The 26,274-nt window shown below is 33.0% G+C and overlaps 1 protein-coding gene across 2 annotated transcripts in view; it reads right to left on the bottom strand.

The window, feature by feature from the left end:
* Positions 1-1,882: 1,882 nt before the first annotated feature.
* The window catches only part of LOC136042200 (G-protein coupled receptor Mth2-like), a 50,174-nt gene continuing 25,782 nt past the window's right edge, over positions 1,883-26,274 (bottom strand). Inside the window, exons 6-9 of one of the 2 annotated variants that reach the window (XM_065727131.1) lie at positions 25,541-25,716; positions 16,289-16,448; positions 5,266-5,428; positions 1,883-2,216 (exon numbers count right to left, since the gene is read on the bottom strand). In XM_065727131.1, coding sequence (XP_065583203.1) covers positions 2,046-2,216; positions 5,266-5,428; positions 16,289-16,448; positions 25,541-25,716 — 670 coding nt within the window. In that variant the 3' untranslated portion in view covers positions 1,883-2,045. The remainder of the gene's footprint in view (positions 2,217-5,265; positions 5,429-16,288; positions 16,449-25,540; positions 25,717-26,274) is intronic. The other variant, XM_065727132.1, reaches the window with a different exon arrangement.

Below are 26,274 nucleotides of genomic sequence, written 5' to 3'. Positions count from 1 at the left end.
AAGCAATGCCCCTTGTCACGTTTTCTACCTAAACAAAAAAAACAAGTTTTTTTAAAATAAAATAAGGAGCGACATTAAAACTTAAAACGAACAGAAATTACTCCGTATATGAAAGGGGCTTTTCCTCCTCAGCGCCCCGCTGTTTACGCTAATGTTTGACTCTTTCTCTTAACTTTACCTTTTAAAACAGTAAAAAACTTTAGCGTAAAGAGCGGGGCGTTTAGGAGGAAAAGCCCCTTTCATATACGGAGTAATTTCTGTTCGTTTTGAGTTTTAATGTCGCTTCTTACTTTCATTTAAAAAAACTTTTTTTTGTTTAATTTCTGGACGTTTTTGAATTATTGCATTTTTTTTATCTTGGCTCTCCGCGCATAAATAATTAAAACGAAATTTGAATATTATTTTTTTTTTTTGGGGCTAAATGGCTTTTTCATAGTTTTAATCGGAAGATTTTGAGAAAAAAGGAGCGAAAGCGGAGGCCTAGTTGCCCTCCGATTTTTTGATTACTTAAAAAGGCAACTATAACTTTTAATTTTTTACGAGCGTCTTCATAAGTAAAAAATATACGTAACTTACGAATTTACTTTCGTAGTTAACTTCTATATCCGTATGCTTTTATTGCGTATGTGAGGGGGCTCACCCCTCGTCAATACTTCGCTCTTTACACTAAAGCTTAAATTTTGTCCCAATTCCTTAAGAATGACTCCTGAATCACAGAGGCCGTAGAATAAATAATTGAAATTACTAAAAATACTTTAGCGCAAAGAGCGAGGTATTACGAGGAGGTAAACCCCTCATATGCGTAATAATTTCTATTCGTTTTAAGTTTTAATGCTGCTCCTCACTTTCAGTAGAAAAAACTTTTCATATTTATTTTTGCATTGTTTTTTTTAAATAATGCTAGAGAATCCTGCGCCCCCTCCATTGAAAGTCTCTTCCCCCATGAGAAGTTCCTCCATGGAAAGATCCTCCCATGTAACCCCCTTCCCTCAACTCTCCCCCAAACCAAAAAAAAATCCCCGGAAAACGTCTGTACACATCCCAGTAACCATTACTATATATAAACACAGGTCAAAGTTTGTAACTTGCAAACCCCTCCCAAGGGGACTGCGGGGGAGTAAGTCGTCCCCAAAGACATAGTTATTAGGTTTTTCGACTATGATGAATAAAATGGCTATATCAGAATTTTGATTCGGTGACTTTTGGGAAAAATGAGAGTGGGAGGGGGCCTAGGTGCCCTCTAATTTTTTTGGTCACTTAAAAAGGGCCCTGAAACTTTTGATTTTTGTTAGAATGAGCCCTTTCGCGACATTCTAGGACCACTGAGTCGATACGATCACCCCTGGAGAAAAAAAATAAAATAAACACGCATCCGTGATTTGTCTTCTGACAAAAATGCGAAATTCCACATTGTTGTAGATAGGGGCTTGAAACTTCTACAATAAAGTTCTCTGATACGCTGAATCTGATGGTGTCATTTTCGTTGAGATTGTATGACTTTTAGGGGGTGTGTTTGAAACGAAAAAATAATAGTGGTAAAACTGGGAATTGACTATTCAACTTCAGCAAAAAATACCGTATGAAGGTCTAATTTTTGGCTCGTATTTCATGGACTTGAATCCTTGGGTTGATGATTGTGGAAGAAATCGCAAATTATAACATGTCAGTAATATATTGAGTAATACTTCGTGCTTCCTTTTAAGCCCTTTAAGTGCGTCTAGCCTGTTCTGGCGGTAGAGGGTCAGGAAGCTCGTCAGATAATTTTTTGGGTATGGGATGAGGGTGGCTAAGAGATCTGTTTGTCTGGATGTTGTATGGCTTGGCATGTGTTAATATTTTTCTAAATTGTTTGAAGATTTTTCTGGTAACATGAGACTATAAAACCACATTAATACATGTATTAACAAGTTGACAAATGTTACAGCAAGTAACTATCAAGAAATGCAATATTTATTTAATTCACTGTTACTTGTTACTGTTACTGTTACTGTTAATTGTTACTGTTACTTCACTGTTAATTTAATTCACTGTTAATTAGAGGAAATTTAATTCACTGTTACTGATTCTGGTTGTTTGGTAAACTGTGTAGCCCTGGATCTTGATGTTGTACCAGTCTGTGAAGGGACGCTTGATGCTGGGCGACTTGGTTCCCATTTGAAAAGCTTGCGAAATATCACTCCGAGGCACTTGTATCGTAGTCCTAGCAAATCAATTACCTATAATATACAGTTCAGATAAATTGTACGATTTCTTTCTCAACAATAATTAATGAGTCATTTCGTTTTTCTGTACATCGTCGACATTGATTGCCATAAAAAAGTAATAGTGGCTGACAATGGCGTTATCCTGAGGGGCAGAGGGGGGCAAAGTTGGAGCCAAATTTCCAAAATCAACTGAGAATGACAGTGAAAATTCAAAAATGAGCCATATAGTACCATAAGGGCAAATATATATACGAAAGAAAATTGACCTGTTTCTCTGGAGACTTGAATTGTGCAGGCTTATTTTATTTTTGACAAGATTTTTGGAGAAAGTAAACTGAACCGTGGGGACTGAACCAAGGCCTGGGGAGGCGTTTGCCTCCCCCTTTCTACCCACCCCTTGGCCCCTAGTAAATTGTGCCTCTGGTGGGTAATATCAGGAAAAAGGAAAATTTTGTGTTGAGATCTTGTTCTTTGTTGTTTTTTGGTGGGAGCTTTTGACTACATCTAGGCATACTCATAGTTTTGGCATTTTTTGGTGTCTTCATGCTTTGTTTGCTGTTTATATTTTTTCCAAGAGTCTTTGTGAATAGATTAATGCTTTTCTTAGCATTACTTCTAAAGACCATATTTAATACTAAATAACACTAAAAACCGAATAAAGGTGTGTTTTTTTTTTAATTTATACTCTCATTGCATACATATAAAAACAAAATGGGAGTCCAAATTTAAGGGTTGTATAGAAGTCCTTGAGCAGGTACTTCACATTCAACAAAAAAGCAGGAGTCCAAGCAAGGAATTCAATTTGTTTCGAGCGAGAAATTTGAAATCAATAAAAATTTTGATAAGTTTTTATGTTTAATAATTTTCTTATCAGGAGTAGCTACCAGTAATTAGGCCATGTAAACTACCGATACCGTTATAGTTTTTATTTAATATCGTTTAGTTGTTGTATATAAAATATACCTAGTCGTGGTTGCCACAATAGCTAAAATTAGTAAAGAGCAAACTGCTGCCCATAGAAACCAAAAACTCAGCAATAGGCTGTTAAAGAAACTACCTTGTCAGAAATATTTCCCAATTGTCACTAATTTTGAAATAGTATCTACTATTCAGATTAAACTGAACAGTAATTTGTAACTACAGAACTAATGTTGTGAGAATTTAAAAAATGAAAATTCAAAATTACACTGTTTAAACTGTAGTTATCAAAATTCTTACACCTATACATTTAAAGTACTTCTTGTTGAAAATAAGAGAGCCAAAGACGAAAATTTGATTATAACCAACATTAAACCAGTGGTCATAGCTTACTAGGAGAAGGCTCATTTGAACGGATATTGAAAAATCAACTACCTTTTCTAGCGATGAAACAATTAATCAAGCCACAAATGGCAGTGTCTTGTATTTTGCACTGTGAAAAAATATCGGCAAACGCATAAATGTTCTTTATAATTCTTTTATAATTGTAACATTGAAAAATAAGTTTTAGTGAAATAAAATATCAAATTGCTAGGATTTTCAGAATTAATACCACTTTATATTTAGCTTGCAGTTTGTGTTCATTCATTCTTTCGAGTCATATTTATTAGTATAGTGATTTTATTTTTTATTTTTCGTTATTGTTTTGAATTAATTAAAAAATCTTCTGGAAAAAGAAATTTTCAAGAAAAAGTAAAGACCATCATAAATTTAAGATAAAAAGATGTGAAAACTTATAATAATTCAAAATCAAAACAACCAGAAATTACTATTAAAGAATAAATGAAACCCAAAGCGTTTCTAAGACTTATTTATTCATTTATAACAGTACCTGTTGTATGTTTATTTGCTATGATCGTTTATTTAGTTTCTGTTCATTTCGGGTATCATTTATACTTTAACAGTAAAAGATTTTTGTTCATGTTAAGCTTGCTTTGTATGTTCAATTAAAGTTTGACACGGTTTAAGACTTATTTAAACCTGTTGTATGTTTGTTTGTTATGATTGTTTATCTAATTTCTGTTCATTTTAGATTTCATTAATTCTTTAGTTGTAAGTTATGTTGGTTTTGAGTTTGAATAATTAAAGGTTTTTATTTCTACTTATCTTAATATTAATATGGACTTTATTTTTCTTTGAAAAACTAGTTCTTCGAAAAGTTTTTTTAATTAATTTTTGTTCGTCTTTTATTTCCAAAGCTTCAAGGATTTCAAAATTCTCTATTTCAAAATCATTTTGTTTTTCAACATTAAGGTTCCATCAATGTATCACAACCAACGTCAAAGCAACAATATCAAAGTAAACGTAGTATCAAAGTGCCAATAAACGGTTTGCATAACTTACAGTGATTGCCCCGTAAATCAAAGCTGTCCGTTAAATCAGTAAATTTAAGTATCAAAGCACAAAAAGTATCAAAGTAACAGTAGCAACTTGCATAATTCACAACCCGTGCCCTGGTGGCTAGGGTTGGGGTTGACCCCGGAAGTGTGATAATTTCGTCTCTGAACTATTTTGAACCATGTGGCTATCTCAAGATTTTGACCAGATACCTTTGTAGAAAGGGTTGCCTTTGACCACTTTTGACTCATTCACTTTTCAATCAAATGAGTGACTCCCTCTAAGGTCAACACAACCCCCCTTTCCAGAAAAAACCTTATGTGTTAGCAATGGGCAACTTGTATTAGTTACAGGCCTTGTCCCAGGGTCTATGGTGGATTTTCCAGCCCCCAATTTATAGTTACTTAATTTCTGAATAGGTTGGTATAAAAAGGACCGTAAGCAATTGCATTGAAATCAAGCGATCTCATGCTTTGATGAGCCGAGTTAACTTATTATTCATATCAAGAAGACCAGTTTCCTCGAAATTTATTGGAAGCTAATTTTTCCTGTTTTCATTGGCTGATTCTTGTCATTAGTAAGGAAACTGCCAAATAAAACTGAGTTATAGACCTCGCCCTAATTAAAGTTCCAAGGCTACTAATGAGTCTTTTTACTCTTATTGTCTCTCTCTATCTACCAATCTATTCATTACTATCTTCTTCTTTGAAGAAAAAGCTAAATTAAAAACAGAGAAAAAACTTACCCGTTTTTTACAAATGAAGATGACGAAAATGAAAACAGACTTCAGAATATTAAATAGGTCCGTAAAATACCAAATGTAAACTGGTCCATCAGCGAAATAGGATATAATTTCAAAAATCCATCCAACTCCCATCAACACAAACAGCTTGAAGATTGCCAACATCCTTTGGAACAAGGAATCCAAATAAGCAATTTACAAAAGACATCTTTTGGCAATGCATTTTTTTTATTACTAAATCTGAGTCTCTCGATTTCTTTATTTTTCCCAAAACTTTCTATATTCCTTTGAATTTTTCCCTGTTCTGACACCTTAGTACTATATTGACTCCCGCCAGAAGCGAATGAAATGAGTAATAAGATTGCAAGTATATTAAGCTTTTATAAGAAGTTAAAATTTTATATTAAAATAGATGGGTACAACAAGGTCGTAATTGAGCCCCAAAATAAGGCAATAATGATGTAAAAACAGTTTATTTAAAAGATAATTTTTTATACATTAGAAATATTTTTTAAGAAAGTACCTGAGAAAATCAGTAAATAATGAAGAAAATAGTATTTGTTCCCTACACCTCAATTACGTAAAGTTTTCTTCTTAGTGAGTGAGCCATGACCATTCCCTTGCTTTCAACAATGGTTTTCAGTTTCCCTTTCTTGAATTCTCTTTTAGCAATGTTTTTGTCGTTGTGTGAAAAAAAGCTCTTACTTTTAGCAAGTTTTGCTAAAACTTGCTAAACATTATGTTTTGACTATGACTTGCAAAACTTGTCAAACTTTATGTTTGACTTGCAAAATTTTGCTAAAACTTTATGTTTTGACTATATTCAAAACATCTTCATCTACCCCCTCTCTCACTTTTTTTCGTAAGGTACCTGGAATACAAACCTCGGAAATGGGTGTCGTAAGGCTGTCAAATTTAGGGCCCAAATATTTCTCCAAATTTGGTATCAGTTGGTAATAAAAAATCACAACTGTAAATTCCGACATTGTGGATACAAGTTCTTTTTCTCCCTTCTTTGACAAAGACAAGTCTATCACAAAGGGTACCCACCTGAACAATAAAATTGAAATAAAAAAAACAAGTTGTTTTAACTGAAAGTAAAGAGCGACATTAAAGCTTAAAATGAACAGAAATTATTCCATATATGAAAGGAGTTTTCCCCTCCTCAGCGCCTCGCTCTTTACGCTAAAGTATTTTATTGTTTTGAAAAGTAGAGTTGTGAGAAAGAGTCAAACTTTAGCGTAAAGAGCGAGGCGTTGAGGCGGAGACAACTCCTTTTATATACGGAATAATTTCTGTTCGTTTTAAGTTTTATTGTCGCTCCTTACTTGCAGTTAAAAAAACTTTTTTTTTATTTAATTTCTGAATGTTATTGAATTAATGCATGTTTTGATTTTGGCTCACCGCAAATCAATAATTAAAACGAAATTTGCATATTAACTTTTTTTGTTAAATTGCTTTCTCATAGTTTTGATTAGACGATTTTGATAGAAAAATGGGGTGAGGGAGGAGGCCTAGTTCGTATCCAATTTTTAAGTAACTTAATAGTGCAAGTAGATTTTTTTACGAACGTTTTGTTAGTAATAAGCATACGTAACTTACGAATTAACTTACGTATCGAACTTATATATTTGTGTATTTTTATTAAGTTTATGAGGGGTTTTTTCCCTCGTCAATACCTTGCTCTTTACATTAAAGCTTGAATTTTGTCCCAAATCCTTAAGAATGACCCCTGAATCACAAAGGCCATAGAATAAATAGTTGAAATTACTAAAAATACTTTAGCGTAAAGAGCAAGGTATTTTGGAGGAGACGAAACCCCTTATACACGCAGTATTTTGTGTTTTTTTTTTTTAAGTTTTAATGCTGTTCATTACTTCCAGTTGAAAAATTATTTATTTTCTTGTTGTTTTTTTAAATAATTCTAGAAAATCCTGCACCCCTTCATGGAAATTCTCTTCCCTCATGATAAATTCCTCCATGGGAATATCCTACCACGTAAGGACTTTGGGGAAAAATTAGCGTGGGAGGGGGCTAAGGTTCCCTCCGATTTTTTGGTCACTTTTGGCACTAGAACTTTTAATTTCCGCTAGAATGAGCCCTCTTGCAACATCCTATGACCACCGGGTCGATAGGATCACCCCTGTAAAAAAACAAAAAAAAAACAACAAACAAATAAAAAAAAAATAATAAACACACATCCGTGATCTATCTACTGACAAAAAATAAAAAAATTTCCATTTTTGTAGAAAGGAGATTGAAACTTCTACTCTAGGGTTCTCTGATATGCTGAATCTGATGGTGTGATTTTCTTTAAGGTTCTATGACTTTTAGTGGGTGTTTCTCCCATTTTCTAAAATGAGGCAAATTTTCTCAGGCTTTTAACTTTTGGTGGGTAAGACTAAACTTGATGAAACTTATATATTTAAAATCAGCATTAAAATGCGATTCCTTTGATGTAACTATTGGTATGAAAATTCCGTTTTTTTGAGTTTCGGTTACTATTGAGCTGGGTCACTCCTTACTACAGTCCGTTACCACCAACTGTTTGACAATAGGTGTAATGTTTACATCCCTTCTAAGAAATTGAATTTTTTGACAAGACCAAAGCTGAAGAAACTTCGGAGATTGTATGGTATAGCGGCTATGTTAAGTTCTTCCATCATTGACACAATGTAGAACTGATTTATTTGTTAGTTTCTCTCAGCTTAGCGTAAGTCAAACAGAGACAAGTGACAGAGTAGATGGGAAATTTATGACTTGTGCTGTATATTTTCACATTCTGGGGGGGGGGGTAAAGTGTTTGGACAGTTTGAAGTTAGAAAACAATTCTTACTTCATAATATTCAGAATAATAGTACCTTACACATTTTGCCCGCTATACTTTACTACCCCCCCCCCCCCTAACATGCAAATACATAGCCTAAATTCATTCTGAAATTATTATTAAATAAAAAAAACAAGTTTTTTTTAAATGAAAGTAAGGAGCGACATTAAAACTTAAAACGAACAGAAATTACTCCGTATATGAAAGGGGCTTTTCCTCCTCAACGCCTTGCTCTTTACGCTAAAGTTTTACTCTTTCTCTTAACTCTACTTCTGAAAACAGTAAAAAAAACTTTAGCGTAAATGGCGGGCAGTAAAAAAAACATCAGCGTAAAGGCGGGGCGTTGAGGAGGAAAAGCCCCTGTCATATACGGAGTAATTTCTGTTTGTTTTAAGTTTTAATGTCGCTCCTTACTTTCATTTAAAAAACTTGTTTTTTTTATTTAATTTCTGGACGTTTTTTAATTAATGCATGTTTTGATCTTGGCTCTCCGCACATAAATAATTAAAACGAAATTTGCATATTAATTTTTTTTGGCTAAATGGCTTTCTCATAGTTTTAATCGGAAGATTTTGAAATAAAAGGAGAGTGGGAGGAAGCCTAGTTGCCCTTCAATTTGTTGATTACTTAAATAGGCAACGAGAAATTTTAATTTTTTTACGAATATTTTCATTAGTAAAAAATATACGTAATTTACGAATTAACTTACGTAACTAACTTCTATATTCGTATGTTTCTATTGCGTATATGAGGGAGTTCATCCCTCGTCGATACCTCGCTCTTTACACTAAAGCTTAAATTCTGTCCCAATTCCTTAAGAATGACCCTTGAATCACAAAGGCCGTAGAATAAATAGTTGAAATTACTAAAAATACTTTAGCGTAAAGAGCGAGGTATTACGAGGAGGTAAACCCCTCATATGTGCAATAATTTCTGCTCGTTTTAAGTTTTAATGCTGCTCCTCACTTTCAGTAGAAAAAAACTTCTCATATTTATTTTTTCATTGTTTTTGTAAATAATGCTAAAAAATCTTGTGCCCCCTTCATTGAAAGTCTCTCCCCCCATGAAAAGTTTTTCCATGGAAAGATCCTCCCACGTAACCCACGTAGAAAATAGGGGAAAACACCCCCTAAAAGTCATACAATCTTAACGAAAATGACACCATCAGATTCAGCGTATCAGAGAACCTTGTTGTAGAAGTTTCAAGCTTCTATCTACAAAAATGTTGAATTTCGTATTTTTTGCCAGAAGACAAATCACGGATGCGTGTTTATTTGTTTTTTTACTGTTTTAAAAAGTAGAGTTAAGAGAAAGAGTCAAACTTTAGCGTAAAGAACGGGACGTTGAGGAGGAAAAGCCCCTTTCATATACGGAGTAATTTCTGTTCGTTTTAAGTTTTAATGTCGCTCCTTGCTTTCATTTAAAAAAAACTTGTTTTGTTTTATTTAATCAAAATATCCAGAAACGGTAACTTATTCTTTGTTCCTTTCTAAATTGTAATAACTAATTCCCCTCTCAAATTACTTAAAGGTTCCAAAAAACCTTCAATTTGTGATTCACCATGGTTCTTAGTAACTGAAACGTCATCCATATATCTGCCCTGAAATTTAGGTTTTAAAAATATATGTTTCTATAGCTAAAGGTTCCTACATCCTTTACATAAATATTTGCTAACGGTGGACTTAAGGGCCCTCCCAATGCCAATCCCCTGATTTGATAATAAAAATTTTCTCTAGACATGAACTAATTAGTTATTTTAACTAAATCCAATGTAGTTTCTATTCCAAATCCCGCAGATAACTCTTCTATCTCGTTTTTATATTCATCAAGTTTTTTGGATGAAACACTCAAAGATATATCAAAAATTTTAACATATACATTGATTTTATATCAAAACTAAACCGTCTAATTCCATTTCATATTTCAATATTTATAACTTTATCTTTAAGAATTCTGAGTTTTTGATATACAAATTCAGGAGATATAATAAGGGTTTAAGTGTCATTGCTACCCAATTTTAATTCTTTCCGTTGGTGAATTAGTTGTTGATACTATAGATCTTAGAGGAATACCTATTTATGTATTTTTTGCAAACCATATACTCTTGGGCAGACTAATCCACTCAGAAAAAACTTGTAATACATGTGTGGTGAATATTCTTCCATTAGTTTTAAGGTCTTCCTTAATTTCAAGTTCTTTTTCTTGACCTATTATAACTATTATAATCTAAAAGTTTTCTTAAGGTTTTATACATTGAGAAAGGTATGAAATTCGGACTAAATCCTATAAAAGTACCGATAGAAGCAAGAATTCCGAAGATTGCGACAGGGATTCATTACGTTTCAAAAGGTGTTAATAATGTAGATGATTTAAGACTGGGGGTCGTAACATTTTCAAAATTTTTGATAATTTGTATATACAACTGTGGGTTTTTTACAAAGTTTCAGAACAATCATAGAAATAAAAAAAAATATCTATGGGAGTATTAGCATTAATAGAGGCGAAGGGAATTTTAGAATAAACTCAATTTATAATAGTTTAATTAAGGAACAGGTAAAATCTTCAGCCATTGGTGATTTACATAATGGTCCTGGAACAAGTGATAACCTTTCAAATAAAAGTCAGAATGAGGTCGAAGCAGAGAAAAGTCAACAGACTTCAGCTAAACTATCAAACAAACAAATCCATTTAATTTATAATTCATGAGTTTGTTGATTAACCTGTGAGATTTAGTTAGGGGTGATAGACCTGGGCTTTGGTGACCTTTTTTTGGTTGTTCAAGTAAATATAGTCTTCACTTTTAATAGTTACAATTTATACACTGAATATTGAGCGGAGAGTGACCCAAGGTTTCACTGTAGACATTCTCTCTGGTTTCATTCGTCTTTTGTAACGTAAGTGCTGGACGTTTATTTATAATGTGAGTTGTTCTTGTTTTTGTTTTCTTCTTCGTGTGTTTATTTGTCGTGTTTGCTTGCAAGTGTTATTTTTTTAATATTTTTTTTTTGTTCTTTTTGTTTTTTCTTTTGAGAAAGGCTCCCGTACCTGGGAACGAAATATTCGGAATTTTCTCAATTAAAGTATTGTTTTGTTTTTATTTTTGTTCACTGCTTTGTTGACATTACAACCCGTTTTTTCTTGCTTTTTTTTGTAAATGGAATAGAAGTGTGATCTAAGAAATTGTTTCCTTCTACTCATACTCCTTCTACCATTATTGTTATTACCACTTTTATTACTACTTGCTGTAACTAAAGCTTAGGCTGCTAAAATTAATTTTACTGCTGCTATTACTGCTACTGCTATTAAAACTAAGGATTTTAAGGCAAAATTTTGGGATATAGAAACTGAATAAAACTTATTCAAAACATACTTTGTCAGGAACAGGTTATCAAGCGGACGCCTCAGAATTGCTTCAGGAATGGTTGATGGTATGTAATGAGCTAAAACTTGTGTTGTAGGGGCTGTTGAAGAAACTAATGGTGCTATGTGCACATTGGTACTAATACTGCAACATTTTTGATACTGCGGAAGCTAGGGATACTAAGGTGAAGCTTTCAAGTAATATTTAGGCAGATGTTGAATTGAATCAAAACACACTATAAGCTTGTGGATTTTCAAAAGGTGATAAAGCATTATCTGAAGAGCGACTTATATTATTAATTTAGACCTTTAAGGGTAAATTGTGGGCAATTTTCAGTTACCCAAAACGCACTATATATATATATATATATATATATATATATATATATATATATATATATATATATATATATATATATATATATATATATATATATATATATATATATATATATATATATATATATATATATATATATATATATATATATATACTTTTAATTCAACCACTAACAAATTACGCAAAGGATATTAAGGTGAAACTTTTGGGAAAGGTTTTTGAGTTTCTATTAAATGACAAACTGTATAGATGCAGGTTTCAAAAAGGACATGTAAACAATATCATTGCCAACATCACTCTGTAATAGCTAGAAATATTAATGAAACTTAAAGGAGCTAATTTGATTCAAAATAAAAAATTCTGGTGCCTTTTTAAGAGTAAAAAGGGATTGGAGGGGAAAATCCCTTCTCTAAAGCCAATTTTCAAAACACACCCAGTCAAAATTTACGATAGCCATTTTGTTCATCATATTTTATAATATAGGGATAATATACATGTCGACCCCCCCCCCCCCCCCAATTATGCATTTGCCCCATTATGCTTTAAAACTAAATGTTTTATTTAAAATAAATCAAAAGGCATTGTGCTTATGGTTGCCAATAAAATACCTCAACAATATATCGAGAATGACCAGGTGTATTAAGTTAAAACATTCAGGAATACTTCTATTACTACTTCTGCTTTAACAGTTTGAATAAATAAAAAGAGTGTAAGCGTATCCAGGTTGTCCAAGAGCATAAATAGAATCTTTTGGGAATGATATTAAGTTTTATTCTTCAGGTCAACTTCAGAAGCTATAAAGTTAAGTTATAAAATACTGTTTGTGTCAGGATTAAAAATTGTTGAAAAAGTTTCTCCAACATACAAATAGAAACCCGAACTATAGAATCTTAAGGAAATTAAAAAAACTGTTTTTTTTTAACTGAAAGTAAGGAGCAACATTAAAACTTAAAACGAACAGAAATTACTACATGTATGAAAGGGGCTGTTTCCTTCTCAACGCCCCGCTCTTTACGCTAAAGTTTGAATCTTTCTCTCAATTCTACTTTATTAAACAGTACATATAAGTAATATAAGTCCTAATCATGTTAATTTTTGATCGTTTTGAGTTTAATTGAGTTATTTATTGTCATTTATGTTCGCTCTAAGTTTTATTTATATTTTGATAGGGATTTGTGGTAGCTTTAAGCTTGAAAGATGATTTGACTTTATTTTCAATCATTCTTGGCTTAATGGAGCTCTTTGCTTTTCTTGCTTTTCTCGAAAAACTTGTTTTGTGGAAAAAGCTTTATAAATTAATCGTTCAAACAATACATATTAAATCTGTTGTTCAATAATACGTATGGGTCAATATATAATTAACTCTTCAAGCTGTTTTAGAATAGGATGAAGAAAATTTAAGCTATCTGTCAAGTTTAGAAGACCCAATTTTACTGTGAGCGATATAAGAGCGCATTATTTCAAGATTCAAAGGTCTTAGATCCAAATTATTAAACAGTACATTTAAGTAATATAAGTCCTAATCATGTTAATTTTTGATCGTTATGAGTTTAATTGAGTTATTTATTGTCATTTATGTTCGCTTTGAGTTTTATTTATATGTTGTTAGGATTTGTGGTAGCTTTAAGCTTGAAAGATGATTTGACTTTATTTTCAATCATTCTTGGCTTAATGGAGCTCTTTGCTTTTCTTGTTTTTCTTGAAAAACTTGTTTTGTGGAAAAAGCTTTATAAATTAATCGTTCAAAAAATACATATTGAATCTGTTGTTCAATAATATGTATGGGCCAATATATAATTAACTCTTCAAGCTGTTTTAGAATAGGATGAAAGAAATTTAAGCTATCTATCAAATTTAGAAGACCCAATTTTAATGTGAGCAATATAAGAGCGCATTATTTCAAGATCCAAAGGTCTTATAAATTGTTTTAGTTCAATATGCTGTCAATAGTCAGCACAAAGAGAAAAAGAGGGATATCTTCCCTGTAATTTCTTATCAAAAATTAAATAAAAAAAAACAAGTTTTTTGAAATGAAAGGAGCGACATTAAAACTTAAAACGAACAGAAATTACTCCTTATATGAAAGGGGCTTTTCCTCCTCGACACCCCGCTCTTTACGCTAAAGTTTTTTATTGTTTTAAAAAGTAGAGTTGCGAGAAAGAGCCAAACTTTAGCGCAAGGAGCGGGGTGTCGAGGAGGAAAAGCCCCTTTCATATAAGGAGTAATTTCTGTTCGTTTTAAGTTTTAATGTCGCTCCTTTCATTTCAAAAAACTTGTTTTTTTTTTATTTAATTTCTGAAAGTTTTTGTATTAATGCATGTCTGATTTTGGCTCTCCGTACATAAGTTATTAAAATGAAATTTGCTATTAATTCTTTTTTTTGGCTAAATGGCTTTCTCTTAGTTATGATCAGAAGATTTTGAGAAATAAGGGGTGGGGAAGGAGGCCTAGTTGCCCTCCAATTTTTTCGGTTACTTATAAAGGCAACTAGAACTTTTAATTTTTAACAAACGTTTTTATTAGTAAAAAATATACGTAACTTAAGAATTAACTTACGTAACAAACTTTTACATTCTTATATTTTTGATTATATATATGAGGGAGTTTGTCCCCTCGTTAATACCTCGCTCTTCACACTAAATCGTAAGTTTTGTCCCAATTCTTTAAGAATGACCCCTGAATCAGAAAGGCCGTAGAATAAATAGTTGAAATTACTAAAAATAATTTAGCATAAAGAGCGAAGTATTTATCTCCTTCTAAATACCTCGCTCTTTATGCTAAAGTATTCTTAGAACCCCTTATATGCGTAATAATCTCTGTTTGTTTTAAGTTTTAATGCTTCTCCTTACTTTCAATTGAAAAAAACTTTTTATGTTTATATTTTCATTGTTTTTTTTTTTTAATAGTAATGCTAGAAAATCCTGCTCCCTTTTCATTGAATTTCTCTTCCCCCGTGAAATATTCCTCCAAGGAAAGATCCTCCCATATAGCTCCCTCCCCACAACCCCACACCCAAACAAAAAAATCCCCCTGAAAACGTCGGTACACTTCCCAATAACCATTACTGTATGTAAACATTGGTCAAAGTTAGTAACTTGCAGCCCCTCCTCCAGGGACTGTGGGGGGTAAGTCATCCCCAAAGACATAGATATTGTGGTTTTCGACTATGCGGAACAAAATGGCTATCTCAAAATTTTGATCCGTTGACTTTGAGAAAAAATGAGCGTGGGAGGGGGCCTAGGTGCCCTCCAATTTTTTCGGTCACTTAAAAAGGGCACTAGAACTTTTCATTCCCGTTAGAATGAGCCCTCTTGCAACACTCTAGGACCACTTGGTCGATACGATGACCCCTGGGGAAAAAACAAAAAAACAAACAAATAAACACGCACCCGTGATTTGTCTTCTGGCAAAAAATACGAAATCCCACATTTTTGTAGATTGGACCTTGAAAATTTTTCTATAGGGTTGTCTGATACGCTGAATGCGATGGTGTGATTTTAGTTACGATCCTATGACTTTTAGGGGGTGTTTCCCCCTATTTTCAAAAATAAGGCAAATTTTCTCAGGCTCGTAACTTTTGATGACAAAGACTAAATTTGGTAAATCTTATATATTTGAAATCAGCATAAAAATCCGATTCTTTTGATACATCTTTTAGCATCGGAATTCCGTTTTTTAGAGTTTCATTAACTATTGAGCCGGGTCGCTCCTTACTACAGTTCGTTACCACGAACTGTTTGATGAATTTAATTTCGTTACTTTGTGTTTGTAACGTACATTAGCCGATCGCATTACGATTTATTTCCTTAGAGGCCAATAAACTCCCTTCGTTAACGCCGAACTTTTCCTCATTAAGAAAAATGGTATGGTAAAACAGAGTTTAATCTTTCTACTAAAGTTTGAAACAAGTATATTTGCTGATTTTTTTGGTAAATTATATTTTACTAATATAATTATCTTGAACGCTCGTGCATAAAACAAGTACGCTAGTAGCAGGATTCTTATTAAAAAATGCCCTCTGTTTTGTAACTATATAGATTTTTTTACTCATGATTGTGAAACATAAAATTACCCCCTTAAAGGCCAAGAAAATCAAAATTATAGACACAGTTTGCCTTTTCAAAGTTTGAGCCATTTCCTTGTTGTTTACCCTATTCTTCACCTAAATAATTGTATATTTTTAATTTTGTTTCCTGTTTTCTTTAAATTTCTTACGAAAATTATGTTAGTATTTCAAAGTGGGTAACAAAAAATTATTATTATTATTAATTTCTATCACAATTTGCTTGCTTACTAGCATGGTAGCTTTCTGTTGCTACTATATTTTTTTCGACTGAATCATTCTTTTTCTTTATGGTTACGCACCTGCTTGCATTTACAATTTTTAACCCTTTTAGCGGATCATCCCCCAAAGCCAAAGTTTTTTTTCCCCATTGCTATACATCAACAAATCTTAACCTAGTACAAACAAATCATTAGGTTACATGAAATGTAGTTACCTTTCCTTCCCCTTTCCTTCTTCTCCAGGTGAGAGCCTCAGTGAATTTCTACTAGCCAGATAGAGTTTTCTTGCTAGCAAGAAGAAGAAACACAAATTAAGGACAAGAAAAATGCATGCAGGTCCGTAGAGATAGGCAGCCAGGATTTTCTTGTGGTCATCTAAATAAGAAGGGAACACTCGTCATTTACATTAGAATTGAAATATCTTTATTTAAGATATATATCTGTTTTCCATTTGCTCCCCTGCCGATGCCTATTCTTGTCTTTAGAGTCAGATTAAATAAAAAAAAAACAAGTTTTTTAACTCAAAGTAAGGAGCGACATTAAAACTTAAAACGAACAGAAATTATTCCGTGTTTGAAAGGGGTTGTCCCCTCCTCAACGCCTCGCTCTTTATGCTAAAGTTTTACTCTTTCTCACAACTCTATTTTTAAAACAATAAAACAAAAAACAAACAAAGAAATAAATATGCATCCGTGATCTGTCTTCTGGCAAAAGTACGAAATTCCACATTTTTGTAGACAGGAGCTTGAAATTTCTACAATAAGGTTCTCTAATACGCTGAATCTAATGGTGTGATTTTGTTAAGATGCAATGACCTTTAAGGGGTGTTTCCCCCTATTTTCTAAAATAAGACAAGTTTCCACATTTTTAAAAATAAATACAAAATTCCACATTTTTGTAGATAGGAGCTTGAAGCTTTTACAGTACGATTTTCGGATATGCTGAAACTGATGGTGTGATTTTTGTAAGATTCTATGACTTTTAGGGGGCGTTTCCCCCAATTTTGTAAAATAAGGCAAATTATCTCAGGATCGTAACTTTTGATGGGTAAGACTAAAATTGATAAAACTTATATATTTAAAATCAGCATTAAAAATTGTCCCTTGGAAAAAAAAAAACACAAATAAACACGCATCCATGATCTGCCTTCTGGCAAAAAATACAAAATTCCAAATTTTTGTAGATAGGACTTGCAACTTCTACAGTAGGTTTCTCCGGTAGGCGGAATCTGATGGTGTAATTTTCGTTAAGATTCTATGTCTTTTCTATTTATATTCTATTTTAGGGGGTATTTCCCCCTAGTTTCTAAAACAAGGCACATTTTCTCAGGCTTGTAGCTTTTGATAGGTAATATTAAACTTCATGAAACTTTCATATTTAAAATCAGCATTTAAATGCAATTCTTTTGATGTAGCTATTGGTATCAAAATTCTGTTTTTTAGAGTTTCGGTTACTATTGAGCCGGGTTGCTCCTTACTACAGTTCGTTACCACGCACTGTTTGAAATAAGTCATTTTCAACGTAACTGCTGTAATAAATTAGCTACTTCTGGTACTAGACCTTGGAATGCCTAAGTTTAAGCTCAAGATTAGGTTGCAGTAGTCATATTAAGCATGGTGTTTACGCTACTATACTAATACTTCACCCTTTTGTTGTGCAGTGGATTGATGCTCTGCTTGGCTATATGGGACCCAGGTATCAATTCCTACTCTAACAATGTTAGCTGATAGGATTTTCCTTGTAAATAAGACGCAGCAAGTGAAATGGCTTTAGATGATGTCTATCCTTTTATGTCCTTTTTTTGCAAGAAATATAACAGTATTTTTGAATTTTATGGCGATTTTATGGCATACACGACAAATGTTTGCTTTGGATTAGAGTTAACCTGTTTTACTTCCGACACTAAGGTAAGAGTTTACCTTTTCAAATTTTCCTGAATGGCTTAACGTTATTAAATAACAAATTTGTGACGTCTTCCACTTCTTATGAGTCATCGCAAAATTCTTAAAATTCATCTTAAAATTCTTCAAAATGATAAGTAAAATTCGCTCCGTTTGCCTCCGTGTCTCTAATGTTGTTTATATATATATATATATATATATATATATATATATATATATATATATATATATATATATATATATATATATATTTCCATACTAATGACTGAATTAATTTTTTCGTTTAATGTCTTTCCATACTTCTTTAGTTCAAATATATATATATATATATATAAATATATATATATATATATATATATATATATATATATATATATATATATATATATATATATATATATATATATATATATATATATATATATATATATATATATATATATATATATATATATATATATATACACACATATATATATATAGGCATTGTTGCCACTGGGCCCCGTCAGTCGGCACGTGACACGTTTCTATATATGAATTCTCATTGTCACTTGTCTTCTAGCTGCAGACAATTTGAGACAATTTCGCGACTAATCATACTAAGGTCTTTTCAAAGATATTGGATTATTAAAGCAAGTCGTATTTCCTAACAACGATATCTACTAAGCTTCAAACTTTTAGTTTTCTTTTTTAAGGTTTTTTAATTGTTGTGATCCCTTTTTAAAATATATACAAATATTTTTGTGCAATTACTAGAGACCGGGCCCTGGCACTCAGCACGTGGCGGTCTTCTATATATGAATCCTCATTGTCGCTTGTCTTGTAATCGCTGAAAATTTGCTGTCTTTTCATACTGCAGTTTTTTCAAAGGCATTTGATTATAATGGCAAGTCTGATTTCCAACAACGATATCTACTGAACTTTAAACTTTTGTTCTTTGACACGGTCAACACAAACGGGAGGTACATGACCTTGAGTGATTTTCTTAGGCAACAGATTAGAACAGAGCCTGACAAAACGAAAATGAACCGCATATATCACTGTATCGAAAATCTTACTATAATGATTGATCCATGATACATTAGGGATTTGGTCGGCCGTAGGCGATCTATCGAACTTCGCGACATTAATCACTTTTTTCCACTGGCTAGGAGTCTTGGGAAATTCGGCACCATTATATCTAATTCTTCGAAGATAGCGTTTAAAATCAAGCTTTGTTGTTTGTTTAATATCGAAAAAATTATCCTTTAAAGGGCTGCCGCAAGCTATCCACATTTTTAGCCACAATTTTAGCCCGATTTCTTATAGTTTTGAGCTCTGGGTCATTCTTCCAAATTGAACTTCTTGATTGGGCTCAAAAGCGACATAGGGGAACAGCTACCTCTTCAGACCTCTTTAAGCACGATACGACGTGGCTATAATAAATATTAAGCTGAATTCTGGCTTGTGGGGACCCAACGCTTGTACACAACAGATTAAACGGGACTTTAATCATTGATAGAAGGCTAATACGCGTAGAAAAAAAAGAGGCCAGTCAGCTTTGTTCCATTCTCTTTTAGAAATCCGTTTTCTAGAATTAGGACGAAGGTTCTTTTCAGCAATGGCATTAAGGGTAACAGTGAGGAACAGGGGGAGATGGTCATAATCACGCTCATCCTGATCAGTATGAACTTCGCCACAGATGAGACCAGAAGAAACAATACAATGGTCAATGTCCGAAAGTGAGCCACTATTATGGATATAGGAATGGGAGGCATCTTTCTTCAAAATTCTGTAACTATTCGGCATATATCTTGTCAATCATTTGTTTCTTGTCTAATTTCGCCTGCATCACAGACAGTTAAAAGTATACAACCGCTACTGAGACAAATATGATGTATGAATGCTTATCGAATGTATTCATAAACATGACTTCATTCACATAGTTTTTTTCTTATTTCCCTTTTTCCTTTCCTTTATTTCCTTTTACATATTTTTCATTCATGTTTATTTTTTTCCAAAATTAAAGCTCTTAATTTGTTTAGGCAAGAATATTCCTGGATGCAGATTTTCCCGAAAAATTATGGAACCTTTTTCATGAAAAAATAAATAAATAAGTAAATATACAATTATTGATCGTTTATTAAGATGGTATATATAACTAATCGCCAAAGCTTGAAAGAAGTAAATTCAACTTCAAATTTAATTCCAGTACCCCTGTTGAGCTTCATAATTTAAATTATTGGGCAATCCGGTCCTGTAAAAAACATTGTAGGCTATCTACAAAAAATTTGATTTTGACTTAAGAATAAACGTCTAATATGAACACAACAAGTCAAATGATCCAGCAGAATGTTTATGTCTACTAAACTTTCTAAGATGTGTCCGATTATTTACACTGAATAAAAAAGATGATCACCAGCCACATATTCTAGAGCCAAGACTTGGTAGACACATACTTAAAGGCAAAATCGAGTATCAGTGTCCTGAAGAAAATTGGTGGCAAAGACGGGAAGAAAACAGTTTTCGTAACTTATTCATAAAGTTGTGTTTCATCTTTAATTTATTCTCGATTCGAAAAAATATACCGTTTTGATTTTCTTTGAAACTTAAAAAATGTAGAAACTAGATTTTTTAGCAAAGAACATCCGAATATACCATCCTCTTGACATTTTCTGTTGCCTGAGTGCCCCATATTTGGGACTGGAGCTTTGGCTCCAGCCCCGAATAATGAATACAAATTTGAAATATCTTATCCAATCGATTTTTCAAATGTAGTGATTAATTTTTAATTGTAGTTTGGCCAAATATGTTTTTGTGATTTTGTACGAAGTGAAGTTCAAAGAAAGAGAAAAAAAGTAGCAAAAATGAGATATTTTCAAATCGGTAAAACAAAATTAGTCATGACAATATTTCGTCCTACCGAAAATAAGTGCTGTTTTCTGGCCCTCTGATCCCCGACTAGGAAGAATATTGTTTGTATTATGCTTTAAAGAGTAAACTTTCCTGAAACTTAAATAGGTCTGAAATCTTAATTAGTTAATAAATCACGATACTTTTCCTTCCTGACTTGTGCATTACCAGTTGTTCAATATTCATAATATTTCAATATATAATATTTGGTTTTAATCAGGGTCGTTACTAGCCAAAATGTTTGTAGGGACGGGAGTAAGGGAGTTAACGACAATTCCTTGTCAATATTTAACATAATGTTCGTTTCGAATACAATATGTAAAATTACTTTATGGGTCGGTAAAACCACTGCATTTACCGACCGAAACTCATATTTCGGTACATATCATGTCACTATTTTAATGCTCTTTGTTTAACGAAATGGAAAATCGTGGCAACATCTGTAAACTCAAAGTAGGAGTAGGTAAACCTGCTGCGTTTACCGACAAAGTTCGGAATTTCTCTGGGCGTCATGTCAGTATTTTTGTGGTCTTTATTTAACTGAACGAAGAATTTTAGTAGCAATGGAAAAATCGTGGCACTCCGCCTTAAGGTTTTACCGACTTATGTTTTTAATGAGTGAAAAAAAAAACATAGGGAATCCTTCCATACTTGACGGCCCTGGTTTTAATTGTACATGGAAAGGTAGATGTGTGTGCATGTATACTAGCTAAGCTGTCGCGCATTGCTTTGACCTCAAAAGAAAGCAAATTCAAGGAAAGTCACCCTCTCCTGAAAAATTCCTTCATGGAAATATCCCCATGTGGAAAACTTTCCTTTCACGAAAAATTTCCCCGGAAAATTCCCCCCTCCCCAACAACGTGGAAATCCTCCCTTGTGTGTTAACAATGATTTATTTTTCTAATTAAAAGTATTTGAATGATTCTTCTTTGAAAGCCCCCTTGGAAAAATTCACACCTTCAGAAAATTCTCTCCTTTGGAAAAGTTCTGCGTGGAAAATACCTCCCCCCTCCCACAAGGGACATTTTCCCCAGAAAACCTGAAACTTTAGCCAGAGTTGCCTTAAGAACTTCTTAAAGTTACTTGGTTATCGGATGAACGGTGTAGTGTGTAAACCCACAGGTATAGACACCGTCATCTAAAAGTATGGTCTTGCTGGATTGTAAGTTTTGCTTTATATTTGTGCATTTACAATATCCAATTTATAGCTCTCTTTTATTTATAATTGAAAAGGAATGGTAGTAAGTAATATCAAATCTTATTTAATTGTAGCAGAGAGGGGCAAAAAGGGCAATACAGAGTTGGCTCACCACAGGTCTTATATCCTTGTCAAACGACAAGGAGCGACCCGGCTCAATAGTAACCGAAACTCTAAAAATGGAGTTTTGATACCAATAGTTAAATAAAAAGAATCGCATTTTAATTCTGATTTTCAATATATAATTTTCATAAAGATTAGTCTTACCTATCAAAAGTTACGAGCCTGAGAAAATTTGCCTCATTTTAGAAAATAGGGGCAAACACCCTCTAAAAGTCATACAGTCCTAACAAAAATCACACCATCAGATTCAGCGTATCAGAGAACCTTATTATAGAAGTTTCAAGCTCCTATATACAAAAATGTGGAATTTCACATTTTTTGCCAGAAGACAGATGCGTGTTTATTTGCTTTTTTGTTTGTTTTATTGTTGTCTTTTTTCCCCAGGGGTGATCGTATCGATTGGTTGGTCCTAGAATGTCTCGAGAGGGCTCATTCTAACGGAAATTAAAAGTTCTAGTGCCCTTTTTAAGTAACCAAAAAAATTGGAGGGCACCTAGGCCCCCTCCCACGCTCATTTTTTCCCAAAAGTCACCGGATCAAAATTCTGAGATAGCCATTTTATTCACCATAGTCGAAAAACCTGATAACTATGTCTTTAAGGACGACTTACTCCCCCGCAGTCCCCGTGGGAGGGGCTGCAAGTTACAAACTTTGACCTGTGTTTACATATAGTAATGGTTACTGGGAAGTGTACAGACGTTTTCAGGGGGATTTTTTTTTGTTTAGGGGGGAGATTTGTGGGGGGGGGGGGTTACGTGGTAGGATATTTCCATGGATAAACTTGTCATGGGGGAAGAGAATTTCAATGAAGGGGGCGCAGGATTTTCTAGCATTATTTGAAAAAACAATGAAAAAATAAATATGAAAAGTTTTTTCTACTGAAAGTAAGGAGCAGCATTAAAACTTAAAACGAACAAAAATTATTACGCATATGAGGGGTTTACCTCCTTGTTATACCTCACTCTTTACGCTAAAGTATTTTTAGTAATTTCAACTATTTATTCTACGACCTTTGTGATTCAGAGCTCATTCTTAAGGAATTGGGACAAAATTTAAGCTTTAGGGTAAAGAGCGAGGTATCTACGAGGGTTGAACCCCCTCATACACGCAATAAAAACATACGAATATAGAAGTTCGTTACGTAAATTAATTCGTATGTTACGTATATTTTTTACCAATGAAAACGTTTGTAAAAAATTAAAAGTTCTAGTTGCTTTTTTAAGTAATCAAAAAATTGGAGGGCAACTAGGCCTCCTCCCTCGCTCCTTTTTTCTCAAAATCTTCCGATTAATTGCAATTAATTAATATGCAAATTTTGTTTTAATTATTTATGTGCGGAGAGCCAAGATCAAAACATGCATTAATTCAAAAACATCCAGAAATTAAATAAAAAAAAAACAAGTTTTTTTAAATGAAAGTAAGGAGCAACATCAAAACTTAAAACGAACAGAAATTACTCCGTATATGAAAGGGGCTTTTCCTCCTCAACGCCCCGCTCTTTACGCTAAAGTTTCTTACTGTTTTAAAAAATAGAGTTAAGAGAAAGAGTCAAACTTTAGCGTAAAGAGCGGGGCGTTGAGGAGGAAAAGCCCCTTTCATATACGGAGTAATTTCTGTTCGTTTTAAGTTTTAATGTTGCTCCTTACTTTCATTTAAAAAAACTTGTTTTTTTTATATTTAATCGCTACTCAAGATCGAGAAGAATAGTTAGTCCTCATTAACACCATATGCGCGCAATGCCATTTTGGAGGAAATCATACCGAAGCCGCACAATATCCACGCTTGCTGAAAAAAACTACATTAAGCATGACTACAAGACCCTACGCTTCCCTTTTTTCTACCTTCTGAAAAAGCCTAAGAAGTCCCTCCCCCCCCTTAGAAGAAAAAAATAATGCCAAGGAGAAGCATCAGCCACAAGGACCGCATAAATTTTTTGGCCCGCACAAGGACCAAAAGAAAAATTATTACGTATATGAGGGGGCTATCGTCAATACCTCGCTCTTTACGATAAAGTTCGAAATTTGTTCAAATTCTTTAAGAATGACCCTGAATCACAAAGGCCGTTTAATTAGGATAAATAGCTCTTTTGTAAGTACTAAAAAAAAAACTTAAACGTAAAGAACGAGCTATTTACGATGAGACAAATCCTCTCACATACGTGTTTATATCTGTTCGATTTAAGTTTTAATTTTGCTCCTTACTTCATATTAAATTTTTTTTTCAATTTCTGATCATTCCCTTCCTGACCTCTACTCCAAAGCTATATGCACATGATGTCTGTATATTTCCAATAACCAATGCTATATGTAAACAACGGGCAAAGTTCATAACTTGCAGCCCATCCCCCCGGGACTGTGTGGGATCAAGTCATCCTCAAAGATATAGCTATTGGACTTTTCGACTATGCTGAACAAAATGGTGATCTCAAAATTTGATCAGGTGACTTTGGGAAATATATAACCGTAAGAGGGGACCCAGTTGCCCACTAATTTTTTGGTCACTTAAAAAGAACACTAGAACTTCTTATTCCCGTTTTAATGAGCCCTTTTGTGATATTCTTGGACTGCTGAGTTGATGCAATCACCCCTGAGAAAAAAAGTAAATAAACAAGCATCCGTGATCTTTCTTTAAAAAAATCTACTTTTTACAAAATAGGGGCTTGAAACCTCTGCAGTGGGATTCTCCAATATGCTAAATCTCATGGTGTGATTTTTATTAACATTCTATGACTTTTAGGGGGTATATCCCCCTTTTTACTAAAATAAAGCATATGTTATCAGGCACACAGCTTTTGGTGGGTAAGATTGAACTTGATAAAACATATATATTTTAAATCAGCATGTTGATGTATCTATTGGTATCAAAACTCTGTTTTCTAGAGTTTCGATTACTATTGAGCTTTGTCGCTCCTTTCTTACAGTTCATTACCACGAACTGTTTGATGAACTCCAGCCCATAGTTAACAAAAATTTAAAAACATGTTAAAAAATTGTTAAGTGAGGAGAAATCATCATTTGAAGCTGAGTCAAGAAGAGTCGCTGTTATTTTTTTAATCATATTGGTAAAAATTTTACAAATTTATGAAAAATTCAAAAGAAACCTGAAACCCCTCAAAAATGGTGTAGTGTCGAAAAGAAAAAAAACATCACCGAAATCACAATATTCGAAAACCCAACTAAGGAGAATTAGAGTCCCCATTTTCGACCAACAGGGAAAACCATTTTTTCGCTTGAGAAGCAGTGATGCGTCCCTTTTTTTCTTCACTGTTTTTCTTCGCCACTTTTTGGGTCCTGAAACACTATAGAGAGATGTTTAATCCAGTTTAAGAATGGTTAAGCACAAGAAATACTCACAAAACCAGCAAGAAGTCACTCCAAAGTAAGGTCGGATTATGTAGTAAGGAGCATCACTCGTGTCAATGAGAACTGCTGTGACCACAATTATTGCCGATAAACCCCAGGCTATCAAAGAATAAACCACCAGAAATCTATAGTTTGTTCTTCGTCTATAACTTCCAATTGTTGAACCGCTACAACAGATATATTTTAATTATATATATATATATATATATATATATATATATATATATATATATATATATATATATATATATATATATATATATATATATATATATATATATATATATATATATATATATATATAAAAATAAGTTGTCTGTCTGTGGATCTGTGGATCAGGTGACGTCATGTTTCTGTGTAGACTGACGTCATGAAATTAGTTGTCGTCATTTTTGTTATGACGATGCTTAGTATATTGTAAAACACATTAATTTGGTTAATAATATACCATTTAAAACACCAAAATGAACATGCTGGAGTAGTCACTCGGTGAGAGAGGGTGTCAGAACGGAGAATGAAGGTCCCAGGTTCAAATCCTGGTTAGGCTAAAAAAGGTAAAAAACTAAAAACTAAAAAAAAAACTGAAAAAACTAAAAAAAGGCAAAAACTACAAAAAAAACTAAAAACTATAAAAAAAATAAAAAAGCCGAAAAACTAAAAAAAACTAAAGAAACTAAAAAAAGGAAAAAACTTAAAAAACTAAAAACTAAAAAAAAACTAAAAAA

The sequence above is a fragment of the Artemia franciscana genome, unplaced genomic scaffold, assembly GCF_032884065.1.
Source record: "Artemia franciscana unplaced genomic scaffold, ASM3288406v1 PGA_scaffold_75, whole genome shotgun sequence".
NCBI classification, from domain to species: Eukaryota; Metazoa; Arthropoda; class Branchiopoda; order Anostraca; family Artemiidae; genus Artemia; species Artemia franciscana.
Note: the sequence above shows the minus strand (reverse complement) of the source record. Positions and strands in the feature narration are given on the sequence as shown.